Here is a 13520-nt window from a genome sequence, read left to right as displayed (position 1 = left end):
AATTTAAAAGCCATTCCAAGAAGTTTAACAGTTAGAAAACTAGTGGACTGTCTAATTCACACCAATGTTCCTTGCACCTGTAACCTCCACAGTCAAAGCAACATACATTTTCATAGCAACTACTAGATTTCCTTTCTTCGTGCTGGAGGATATTTGTGAAGGCCATGTCCACCGATCCCATTTTCAAATCCCTTCCTGTGCTTTTAGAAACAATTCTTGATTAATGCCAAGCTAGGTACCAGTTGCCTCTACCAACGTGTTTGAACTAGTCAATTTTTTTTTCCTTTATGTCACCAGTACACCTTAATCCTCAGTGCTAAGAGTTAAGCCTTGAGCTGAGAATGAGGATGCCTACATGAGTTACTACTTTGCAAATAAACACTTATTTCCTTCAGAGTGAATGCATGCTCTCACAGCTTCGTGTGTGCCTGTGTCACATGCTATTATTCAGTATTAATCGAGGATGTTTCAGGAAGGCAAAACAAGTTATTTGTCATGACAGATTTTCAACAATTGCATTAACAGCAGCTTTTTTTTTTCCCTACATGAAGTTTCTCAGATAAGAGACATGTCTGTTTTATTTTTTGCTAAAATAGAGGGTGAAGGCATTGTTATTTCCTATGTAGTGCAATAAACATAGTAAAACAGTCTTGAAATGCTAACACCATTAAAGAAAGTATACAACTCACTGAGGAAATGTAGATGCTGCTTCACAAAGTCAAATCTGAACCAAGTGTTCTACTTTGGTTCAGGGTAGAAACTCCTCACTCTTAAATGTGCCCTTTGGCTAATTATTGTAATGAGAGTTTTCACCCAGCTTGTCTGAAACAGAAAATCAACTTATCTTTGAACATGGGGACAATGAGCGAATGGGCTCATCAGTCAGAGGAAAGGTTATTTTCGTGCAAGGGAAAACGATAGCTAAAAATAATTAAAAAACAAAATCCCAAAGGGCTCTGAAGTACTTCAGTACTTGCACCAGAGGCATGGGCATCAATAATTAGAACAATGGTTTCAGTATATAAGGTTTTATCTCACATGGCACAGTGCAAAAAAAAGAAAAAAATTAGGACTGTTCCAAACCAAGCATAAGCCCAAATTTACTATGCTACCTTTCCTTTATCTCATTTAGATATGTAATTAGATCGTATGTTTCTAGACATGCCAACTCTAAACATTGGCACAACCACAGGTGGGCAACGTTAATGGAATAACTGAACTTTTTTTTTTGGTGTGTTGTTGTTTTTTACAAAAAGGATATTTTTTCAGCATGTACAGAGTAGCCAGTCTTGAAGCTCGAAAGTTGGCTCTGACAGATCGATAAACAGCTTTCCGGAGACCAATAAGATGTTGACTAGGATGTTGTCCAGCTTTATTAAATGGGCAAGCGGCACTGACCCTGTCAAGCAAACTTGAAAAGTAAAATGTGATACAACTGTACAGATGTCCTAAAGTATTTTTAAAGACAGTACATCAGTTTTCTTATTCCATTACTTAGAAACTTTTTCAAATTGCTCAGTAGCTATGACAGCAAAAAAAACAAAATAATAAAAAAAAATCCATCATATCAATGACTTATTTAATCAAAATCTTAGATAAGCAGATAGGACTCCTCAACAGGCGGCCTGATTCCATTCTCATCTGAGCCATGGTAAAACTCCTGAGGACATTTGTCTTCTCCAAAGTGTTCAAAATGAATATACTAAACGTAAGTAGGCCACAACATTATTTCTGATACAAAACTGTTACATGCCCAGTATAAGTTTTGGAAATTTTAACATGCAGATATTTAACATACACCTCTTTATACAAAAATCTGCTCTTTAAACTATTTTTGCAGAAAAAATGTGCTACTATTTTTTGTTTTCCATGTAAAAAACTATTTTCTTTCAAGCCATCCCTGCAGAATTCTTCTCTAGGTCAACAGAAATATTATGTAAGTGGGGAAATAGCTTTTACCAATTGTGCAATGAATGACAGCAGTGTTTTGTGGAAGCCAAGACAGGTAAACACATGAAATATATGTAATTAAATCAGCAAATTTGAAAATACGATTTGGTATTCATATATTCAGGTGAATACACAATTTAAAAGAAACTATGACACTTACTTATTTGACTATACTTCAAAATAGCTCTAGAATTGTAAGAAATTGCCTAATCTGGAAATAAACTGAATTGTGAATTGCATAAACATTAAGTATGTTCATGTAACACTAAGCTATAGATAAAGGAAGAAAATATTAGTTACTTCTGTTCATGCACAGTCTTGATGCCAAACCTATGACTGCAACACTGAAAATAGTTGACAGTTCACCCTCTCTACCTGCTGGCATTGTTTTTACTAGAACCAGCTTAGAAATGGACATAGTGTGGTCAGTAAGTGACGAATTGTTTGGGGACTGGAGCTGCTTCTGCTCTCACCTTGCTCAGATTGCTCAGGCAACAAGGTAATTTCACATCTTCAGTCACATAAAAGGGAATGGCATAGTGGGTACCTGGAAAGACGAGTGTGTTCCTGCACTGATAACTATTTTATCTAGCCTATTTCCATCTTAACAAACAGAGAGAGAAATAGAGAGCAAAAAATAGCTGTGGAAAACAACGTAAGGCTGAATCTGCAGACCCGGGTTTGCTATAGCACAGTTTAGCTAAGTACAGCTAGCCAAAATCTGGACTCAATATTATTTAACCGTCAGCTTCAGTATCTTTCCATTCATGACAGAGTTACTGGACAGTCCAGACTCTGCTAAGCTAGCAGTATATTCAAACAGCAGCATACGCATCATGGAATGGGTGCTGTGCTACCTGGTTGACAAACCCATTCTTTCAAAGATGTAAAACACATCCTCATTAACTTTTCAGGTGCAACCATTTCTACTGCCATAAGATTTTCCCTGAACAAGCATCAAGACTTTGACAAGGTTACCACTGGTGAACATACCAAACTGAGTTCTTCTCAGATTTGTTGTAGCAAAATTCAGGAAAAGAAGAAAGGAGAGCTAGTTTTTTTGGATCATACATGAAGCATTTTGTCAAGCAAAGACTTTCATGGTGCTCTGTGCAGCAGCATCTCTTACATATATGGATGCAGAAAAGGACACTCTGGAGTTCAAACTTCATCCAAACTAAAACAAACCCAAACCTCTATGACTCTGACTTCTTCATACTGAACAATTATTCCAATGAGATTGCTGACACAGGCTGACTTCTCCCACTCCATCCATACTCAATCTTTTGAAAAGCTTGCCAGAGTTTTAAGTAAAGGGGCTGAGATCAAGCACCAGCTTAAAGACCAGTCTGGTTTTTGTTAATCTGTTATCTAAGATATGTAGTAAAAGAACAAGGCACCAGCAATTTTGACACTGACCACAAGTTCGTTTGCTTAAACTTAGGAAAAAATCCAAATGTTTTCTCATCTGTAATTTGGACAAGCCTTAACAATAATTTCTTTTAAGAACCCATTTGCAAAGATAAGACTGCCTATTGCTTAACTATATGTTTCTTCAGAAAATAAAAAAAAAACAAAAAACAACATAGCTAGGCAGACTGAAGATGTGCTTATGCATTCCAAAGGGAGAATAAAACAAGTATGCTTCTACAAAGCATACTGAAAGCATCTCAAGCTCGAAAATTAATTCAAAATGCAAAGTCTACAGTTTCAATCTTGCATGTACCAACATGTACCTGAGAACAGAGCAGCTGGTCTAGCAGGAACAAACAACTTTGTGGTGCACGGAACTTTTTATTGGTTTTAGAAAAAGTCAGCTGGATTTTAGTTGCTGGCACTTCCCACCTCCTTTAACCTTATGTCTAACTGACACAGGCACATTTCTAGCAATAGGTTGCTACCACAGAAAAGGATAGCTGGCAATGAGAACAGGCCTGTTGGTTTTGGGGTCAGTGCACACACTGAACACGTGCTATGTCCTTTCACACAGAAAAAAATAAAAATAAAAAAATAACCCAAATAGTTAAATTACCTACAGAGCTAAATAACTAGGAAAGCCTTCATAACTTAAGTGGACAGGAGGCAAATTCAAGAGGAAATTAAGACTCTAAACAGCTTAACAATTGTATGCAAGAATGGAAAGGTATTGCAATTTTTTTTTTTTTAGGTGGGAAATGACCTCTGGATAGTCTTTGCTGATTGCTGGTTCTCATTACTTCAGACTGTTCTTTGATAATTTTCATGTAATCTTGTTTTCTAAAAGAAGAATGATTACTTGCTTATTTACATGGACTTGATCATTTAAAGTACAAAAAACCCTTAAGCAAACAGCCTCTCAAATAATCCCCCCAAATGGCTAATTAAATTGGTGCAAGGTACTTAATATATTTCATGGCCAGCACTGCAAGAGACTTTCAAAGTCATAGATGCCCAGTTCAGATTTGTGACACTTCATTCTCCTTCAGAATGAATAGTTTTAACAATGGGTAGTTAGAATTCATACTTTTATGTTGGTGAACATAACTGTAATTATACTATTTAATGCAAATGAAAAGTTTTCAGTAATATGCTTTCTGGCAATTTCACTTGTGAAAGTGTTCTAGGAGGCAGTGCAATAAGACTATTTTTATACAACATATGGCTTGAATGGATCAATTTATTAAAGTGAAATGTGGACTCACAGGGTAAATCCTCTGGAAATTACTTCAGTCTCTTGAATGAGTCGTAGAGCTTTTCTCACAAGATTAGTAAAAGCTCGACTATTTGCCACTGTTTCTTCCAGCTGGACACAGTATTTTCGCAGGGACATTTGCAGCTTGGCTGTCCTCCATGTGCCCCACACTCGAAAGATTGCATACACAAGCAGAACTAGTCCCCACGGCAGCCACGACGATTCCTTCCACCATGAAGGAAGCATAAGCAGTGCACTTACAAAGGCAAGCAACAGCGAGACATCCCTGCAAACAGAGAAAGTAATATCAGCCGTAGATTCCTGAGGCCAAACAGGTGGGAAGTACATGTAGGTTTCTTAAGAAAGCTGTAAACACCAAAAAAGCCAGCTTTTTAGTGGTAGGAGTAGACGAGTAATTTACCACTCTGAAAGGTCAGTTTATCTTACACACATGACTTAAAAACAACCACACAACCAAAAAACTGACTACTCAGCATTATAAGCCCGGGTGGGTAGGAAGAGGAATATCTGTATTTCCAGGTTCAAAAGTGCAGTAGGAAAGGGCATGTTTTTGTTTTTGGTTTTTTTTTTTTTTTGGTAACAAAACCCTCAAGTAATACCAGCTTTATTATTTCCAGTTTCTGACTTATTTAACTTGGACAACAACAGACCACTAGTTTTTAACACGTTTTTATAAAATGTCTTGAATAATCATTTTAAAAGATTTGGCAGCTTTTGAAAATCCTTAAAAACCAGAGTCACTAGTATCTCATTTCAGTTATTTCTCAAGGACATTTTCAAATCCTCTGTTATTTTCACCTAGAAAAATTCTACAAAAAAGTGACTCTTAGAATATACAGTGTCTCATATGTAGTATTATAGTTGCAGTTTTGTAAAATTATGACAGTCTTCACAGAGATGGATGGGATATGGGCATGGAGACTTTAATTTTTTCCAGATTTTTTAAAAGAAAAAATATTGTTTTTCTTCCCCTTGAAAGCTTTTCAGAAATTTTCTGAATTTCAGAAATTTTTTAAGGGTTCTTTATAATCTGAACAGTTAAAGAAACAATGAATAGTGTTAGGACCAAGACAAACCACTGGAGTAAGGTGATTTAAAAGTTCTTGTTTGACAGGGAACATCAGTAATGGCATAATACATCCTAATAATTCCATCTATTTTCCTAACATATGGATGAAAACATACCACTTGCCTGTGTCATGAGAGATTGTTATCTCCCGATTCCCACCCATTTCTGAGTGACCCTTTCAGACTACCCATCATTCTTGTTATTTTTCAAATACAGGTGCTAGGTGTTTAGACATTGCTGCAGCTAGCTCCTTCACCATTCTAGGGTGAATTTCACGAGCCTCTTCAAACCTGAATGCACTGTATCTAAATATTCTTTAGTCTGTTCTTCTAGTATTCTACAGCTAATTCTAATTGCCCCCCATACAATTAAAGTGCTTCATAAAGACTGCAGTGAAAGACACACTTTCCAATTCAGTCTACACAATCACATCTCATTTCTCAAAATCATCACTGTATAGCTTTAGAAATTGATGAATTCATCCATGTTAGTTTTTCCTCATGGCAAGTTTGCAAGTATCCAGATATGTTTATGTAGCTATCTCAGATTAAAACTCACTCTTTCAATAAAATGCCTGAGGGAAAAATATGCTTATCTATGAATGTGGGGACTAGTGGACTCAAAGACCTGAGGAAAAAAAACAAACACAAAACCAATTACTATATTGCTACATTTTCTGTAAAGACCATACAACCTATTTTTTTCAGTTTAACAGTGAATACAGTTGTAGGTACTCTGTACAATACCAAATATTAGGAGTTGCTAGGGAGCGTAGTGTTGGAAGCCGTCCATTTTCCTGTTGCTTACACTGCCCCGCAGACAGGATACTCGGGTCAAGGAACTCAATCAGTTCCACATCCTCCTGCAGCAGAACTTCCTGTTGCAGGATGGTACGGAGTGTGTCAAATCGAAATCCGACATCCTTACCACAAACGGGCAGGAGAAAAAAACACGTATTAGTAAAGAACATGCAAACTCTTAAAATTAAGTTATTAGAACAAGGAAAATACCCAGACACTCCACACTTCACTGACGGCTCTCTCTTCCTGAAGATTACAAAAATATTTCAGATATATCAGCAGTAGGCTCTTCATTTACTACCTAACAATTCAGCCTTGCAGGGCGTATCACACTGACCCTAGACAGTAACAATATTTGGTAAAATGCCACAAGTTATGCCAATACATTTGCAAAAGGATTGGAAAGGTATCATATCTATTAGAAGATCTTCAATAAAACAGAAAACCTTTTTTTGTCATGACATAATTTAGGTCATTAACAAAACAAAAATTATAAAGGGAGAGATTACAGCTCAGTCAACAAAAAGTCACCTGTGGACATTTAATAGGGTCAATGTGCTGGACTCAATGTGGCTTTGACCCAACCAAAGCTGTGAGTCCTCTCCTGCAGGATTCTGTGACCCAAGAGAGCTCAATCCAAACATGAAGCAGCATGGGCCTCTGGAGATTTCACACTTACGGAACTTCAGGCAAACTTCAGGGAGTTACTTAGTCATGGATCTGATACTATGATATATGTCTGCAATTTTTCCCCTACCATAACAGCTCTTCAAGGCAATACGCAGATCTTGAAGACAAATAAATAAATCATAGAAGACCCCCTGAAATATTAATCTGCATATTGCACCAAGCTATAATTAAAGAACACTTCACGTTGAGAGTGTTCTAACAAGACCCCAAAATGAGCATGTGCATCTTTGCATCTAACTAGCCTGAAGGACGAAGAGTATTTTTGTAAAACCCTCTAATAATAGGTTTTAACAGAAGTTTGAAATTTCACAGTACAGAGATTATTTATGAAACTTTACTCTAGCTAGTCAAATGTTTAATTCCATACATTGATGTTACTCCAGATAACTTGCGTTCTACATTTACTAAAAAAGATTGTTTCAGAGCTGTGTTCAAGAGGAAACTCTGCCCTTCTCCAACACATCCTGTGTCACTTCGGTACCCTGCTGTAGAATGCAGCAGGAGAAACATGCTTTTCACATTCTTCAGTTGTGTCTCCCTCTCAAGAAATTAAAGCTAAAGAAAGCTTTGAAGATAATACCTTTGATTCACAGAGAAACAGAGAGAAAGAAAAAAGATAACCCAAGATCAATAATGATAGGTTTCAGAGGAAATTTTGTCTTCTTGAAATAAGGGAGAAGCAATAGCAATTGGACTCACTAGAATTCTCTTAGAAATTTAAATCCCTAACTTACCAGCCCCCAACTACATATAAAGACACCATCTTTATATCAGAGTAGAAAAAAATTAAACTTCTAACTTTTAGAACTTTCTGGAACAGTCTAAAATGCCTTTTTCAAGCAAGACTAGGAACCTTAAACAGCTGGATGCTAATTAAAGCAGATCTCGACCAACCCCAGGCTAGAGACTGAATTGGCTAGAACGTGGTGCTGCAGAGAACAGGTGTAACACAGCATAAAACTATTTTTACCTACCTGGGGTAGAAGTATCACCCTTCAGTTCTACCCCACACATGCTGCCTTGGGCTCTAAAAGTTCCTTGTATGTTCTAGGAGTAGGACAATAAAACTTCAGGTGAGGCAGGTGGAGATGGACACCCAATCTGATTCTGAACTGCTGAAGTGTGGGCATACAGGTAATGCAGAGCCTGCTCTTGCCTCTTCTACAGACAGACTGCTACAAAGATGTCATCTGCTGATGCACGACATTGTTTTGAAGCATTATAATGGTGTTGCCTTAGCTTGCTTTGCTTTTCCCAAATGGAAAAGCACCATGGAAAGCGCAGAGACATAATACATAACCCAGGATAGGTCCAGGGGTGGTAGAGCTGCACAAGCAGGTGCTACGCCTGAGCTAGCAAGGTGAAAAAGGTGGTGAAGCAACAATCAGACAAAGCTCTAGAGCCTTCTGTCTAAAGCTGTGTCTGCAAGTCACTGGACTGCCACTTGGGGACCTTCTGTCTCTGCAGTGCCTTCCAGTGAATGGGGTAGATACAATGTAGATTAACAACTTTTAGCTTTCAAGAATTTCTTTAATTTCTCATAATCTCCTCCACGTTCTGAATATCTTCAAGCTAACTACTGATATTTTTTCTTTTTGGGCTGTGACCAACTTGCCTGGCACCCTGACTCTGAAAACTAGAAGCAATATTACCAAAAGAGTAAGTAAAATGCTAAAAAGAAAAAAAAGAAAAAAGAAAAAAAAGAGAGAGACCAAAGATGGTGCTTGGAGGAGAAGGTACAAAGGAGGCAAAGTGCTGTGGATTAGGGAAGAAAATTTAAAAAATAAAAAAAAGTAATCACTTACCAGTCTGTGAAGTATGTCATCATCTTTCTTATATTGTGGAAAAGGAAACCAACTTCTGAAGAACTCAACTAGTTTTGACAGGATGCCTTGCTGAAGGGAACAGAAATTATTTCATTAAAAAAAAAAAAAGAAGAAAGAAAAAAAATAAATAACAGACAGACAATTCTTTTATTTGTGCATCTGCTTTCCTTGTTAACTCAAACACACGTACCTGTAAGGAAGTTTCGCTTATTCTATTTGGCCTAACTTCAGAGTATGCTAAGGGAACATCTGCTTCCGCTCAGTTTGCCTGTACACAAGGCCGTGAAATAAAGCTTCATTAACCCCACCTATTCAGAGTGTGATGGATTGTTATGCTATAATGTTAAAAGTAAATACAGCCAGAATTTGTTTGATCTCAGGTTGGCAGCTACTGCATCAACGTGAAAGATTTTATCTCTTCATAAGCATAACAAAAAAGCAGTGAAGTTAAATGGCTGACAGAGACTGAACAGAAGGAAAGGACTGGGAGAGGAACAACTGCTCCTTGGAGGACCACCACAGCTTGAGGACAAGACTCTGAAGGATGAGTGAACAGAGGCAGGGAAGAGTGATGGCAGGAAAAGGAACTGTGTCAGAAGCGCGCTGTCAGGGCAGCACTTGCAATCAGATACTTCTCTCTCCACGCTGCTTCCCATGCAACCTAAACCCACACTTTGATCTGAGCTGCAAACCTAACTTTGAACATCGCTAATTAGAGGGACTTGCTGTCATCACACGTTTTACTCACATATCCTCCTAAAAGACGATGCATGAAAGATCATAATTAAGTAGATGCCTGATATTGCTTCACTCGGCAGTCATTTCATGGAAAAGGCAGAGTTTTTGACAGACATTGTACAGCTACTTTCCTCAGACTGCATTGACAGGAAGTATTTTGCAAAGGATTTACTTACATCTATTTAATGAATTCTGGGGCCCTACCTCTTAATCTTCAAACTGCTGAGACACACTACCATTAACTGAAATATATACCTTGATTTATAAAGGATGTTAACATTGAATCATCTTCTTCCTTTCCTCTCACTCTCTTTTTTAAGAAAAAAATGTGTAGAATTGAAATTTACTACATGCAGCTGAAAGGTCGCTCTTCCCCTGAGGAACTGGTGCTGAGCTTCTGACCTCTGGGATTCCAGGTACAAACCTGTTCCAATACAAGCTACAGAAATGCTCCCTTGCTTCTCAAAGCTGCTTGAGAAGAGAAACACAAATTTCTCCAATAAGCTCCTAACTCTATGGTTGGGATAGGAAGAATAAAACCAAACACACCTATTGAGCTGTGCGGTTAGCCCTGTGATTAGTCAGACCAGTGAGTGGAGGCAGGGCAGCCAGACCCATCAGTGTAACAGCCCCTTGAGAGGCTGCACGGCAGAAGTTTGATGCACAGTCAGGGCAGAAGGGCTTTGAACAACACCAGAAATTGTCCTTGTAAAGCCTTTATGATTCACAGAGCATTAGGTACCCCAACTCAAGTTTTTCTTTGCATGTGCTTCATCTTTCTGTAGACAATTAGAGTTACAGACCTATAATAAACTGATAACACAGGCCCCATAACGATACTTTTTTCCAGGACACATTTATCACTGTGGCTTGTTAAGAGGGGCTGTCCCAGCAATCTGCACATTTCAGCCTACAGGATAACACAGATGAGGTTGTGAAGTATGTTAGAGAATATACTTTCATGTGCAATATCAGACAAGCTATCAAAAAATAAGAGGGCCTGTTTCTACACTAATTTCTATCATTACTATCAGTAATGCTGGTAAAAGCAAGATTCACCCCTGCTGTATGGGCAAAGATTCTGAAGTTGCTCAAGGGCACTGACGTCTGAAGAGGAGAAGGGTCACAAACTGCAGCAGTAGATTATCTTCCAAGGAAGTGTTTCTTGTAAAGTGGTGCAAAACAAAATTATCTGACTACAATTTGTGGAAAATTGAGATGAAATCAACAGAAGTCCTTGCCCTACATTTGAGTTTCAGACAAAGTATTTGTCTCAGTACAGTGAAGTGTAAAAGAAGTTGATCATTTACTGTTTCCAGTGATGTCTCCTGGAGCCTATCATTTCCAGCTGCTTAGCCTTCTCAAGTTCTTTAGTTTTTATCATAAGAATTTAAATCTGTATCAAAAACAGTTTTAAAATGTTAGCAGCTGACTAAACCTGATTATGAAAGCACTGAAAAAAGGCAGACTAATGTGCTATGTAAGTAATTGTTTGGTCTATTTGTTATGTTTTCGTTTAAAAATAAAAGTATGAGCTTGCATAAATGCTCACCAGGCATGTCAGTGCTTGAAAACACAAAACAAGACATCCCACTGTCTTGGGCTGTGACCCAGTAGAGTGCAGTAACACATTCAATTATTCAGATCCTCGGAGTAGTGTCTCACAGCCTGCACTCCCATTGGGAGTGTTACTGACAAGTAAAACAACTTTCATCAACACACAAGTCGAGTCATGTTGCCACTGCTTCTGGAAGATCACTTCTACAGCTTTAGAACACAAGTCAGTCAAATGAATCCTCTTAATAAGCTTAGTAAATAACTATAATTATTATATTTAATTATAATTATAATAATTATTCATTAACAGAATTGAGCTTAATAATAAAGATATATAATGCCTAACATTAATGGAAAATAGCACAGGACACAAACATTTTAGGTACATTCATTTGAACCTAAAATAAAATACTTAAGAATGTTTCTCTTCTGCACAGGTTAAACTCGAAATGGCAAATTAGCAGGCATCTGAAATACCATCAGTCACGTTGGCACCTTTCAGTTCTGTGCACTTCAGAAAGATGACAGTACAAAGTATTACTGAGGATAGCCTCAGCACAATCCTAAGTATCTGCCTCCAGCACCAGTCTTGTTCTAGTGATGAATTATTATCACATCTGAGCTGGGATGAGGTGTGACAGTAAAATCAAGTTAGACACTCAGATATGCACAGCAGCCTAGGAAAATGAGCAAGAAAGGAAAAATATACATGCAAAGAAATACACTCCTTGAAGATCAAGCAGAATTACCCAAATAATTCTGGATTTAATTCCAGAAAACAGGTCTAGGAGCTCTTTCAAACAGTACCCTTGAGTATCAAGTCCTTGTGAGATGAGAACGTTAGCTGTAACTCTGTCCAGAGATCAGTACAGCTAGGAGCACCGAACCTATAATTACCATGCTAAATCACATCTCTACACTCCCTCAGCCCTCAGCACACACTCTTGAAGCGCCTCTTTTCAGCTTTTCTGCTCAATGTTCATTAAGACCATGCTCTCATTAAGAAAACAAAACAAAACAAAAACAACCAACCAACCAAAAAACTAATTAAGATGTGCTTCAGGTTCAGCTGATGCCTTTATCGTTCATTAAGCCTGAACAACACGCTCTGCTTGGCGGGAGAGCAAAACAGAGCAGCAATGTTTGTAGCAGTTCTGAGGAACCTCTTTATCTTCCAGATTTGTTTTTCCAGTCCATGAAGATCCCAAACGAGATCTTTGCCTTGCCAAAATACGTCACAAGATTGTATCTGCGCAGGGTTCCTACTTGACTGAATATACGAGGAGTAAACAACTGCAACTCAAAAACAAAGCTATACTGCAGCTTTCCTAAAGTGAGTCTTCCACCATAAGCCAGTTGACAGCCTAGAAAAAAGTAGTATTTTACTTTTCTCTTCAGAAACATATTTGTCTCCTTTTCTAGCCAGAACAAATCCTATATCTACTAGAATGGGATGAAATTGGAAAAATAAAGCAGAATCGGACATTCCCTTAAAGAGCTAAGCAACCACCTTTTTGAAAAAAAAGGGAGTATCATTTTAGAAGCCAAGTTGTTTTGGATCCAGTAGAAAACTTAGAGTGATAGATGGACCATGATAACCTAAGAAAGCCAAAATTCTCTTTGTAAAATGTAGTCCAGAGCAGGTGCGTAAACATTAAAATATCTTTTAAATTAATGAAGTGTTTGAGGCATTTGTAAACTTACTTTTCAAAACAGAAGGAAAACGATACATACATACCAGGCATCACTCAACATGGATCATCATCTACTCCCTGTGATTATGTTATTTGCATTACACTAAGCCTCAGCTAAGATCATTTTACATTAGGACTTTGGGTAGGTACATATTCAGAACTTGGAAACCATTTGTTTCCCAGACATTTTATAATTTCAGCAAAGGGTGAGAGAAGGGAAGTGATAATAGTCCAATGTGAAAATGAGGAAATGATTGCATGGGAATTTCAAAGATTTGCCTATACCTCTTACAGAAGTTTTAACAAATTCTCAGATCCTCCTTAATCCAGTCTACTTCCTTAAACATGTGGCCAGCTGTCTCTCCCCCATTCTCTTACCAAAATGTCACGCAAACAGAAATCAAAGGACAGAACCAGACTTTCTGATATTAGGTTACAAAAGAAAAGTGTTACTGTTCCCAAACTACTACTTGATCAACAGCAGGAAGAACCAATAGCATTTTC

The 13520-nt window shown here is 37.8% G+C and overlaps 1 protein-coding gene across 3 annotated transcripts in view; it reads right to left on the bottom strand.

Annotated features, from left to right (window-relative positions):
* VEZT (vezatin, adherens junctions transmembrane protein) overlaps positions 1 to 13520 on the bottom strand; it is a 59788-nt gene that overhangs the window by 24239 nt on the left and 22029 nt on the right. For 2 of the 3 annotated variants that reach the window (XM_084306716.1, XM_084306718.1), the window contains exons 3-6: positions 9007 to 9096; positions 6458 to 6633; positions 4632 to 4907; positions 1262 to 1411 (exon numbers count right to left, since the gene is read on the bottom strand). In XM_084306716.1, coding sequence (XP_084162842.1) covers positions 1262 to 1411; positions 4632 to 4907; positions 6458 to 6633; positions 9007 to 9096 — 692 coding nt within the window. The remainder of the gene's footprint in view (positions 1 to 1261; positions 1412 to 4631; positions 4908 to 6457; positions 6634 to 9006; positions 9097 to 13520) is intronic. The other variant, XM_084306717.1, reaches the window with a different exon arrangement.

This window comes from Netta rufina (genome assembly GCF_964035555.1).
Source record: "Netta rufina genome assembly, chromosome: 1".
Lineage (NCBI taxonomy): Eukaryota > Metazoa > Chordata > Aves > Anseriformes > Anatidae > Netta > Netta rufina.
Note: the sequence above shows the minus strand (reverse complement) of the source record. Positions and strands in the feature narration are given on the sequence as shown.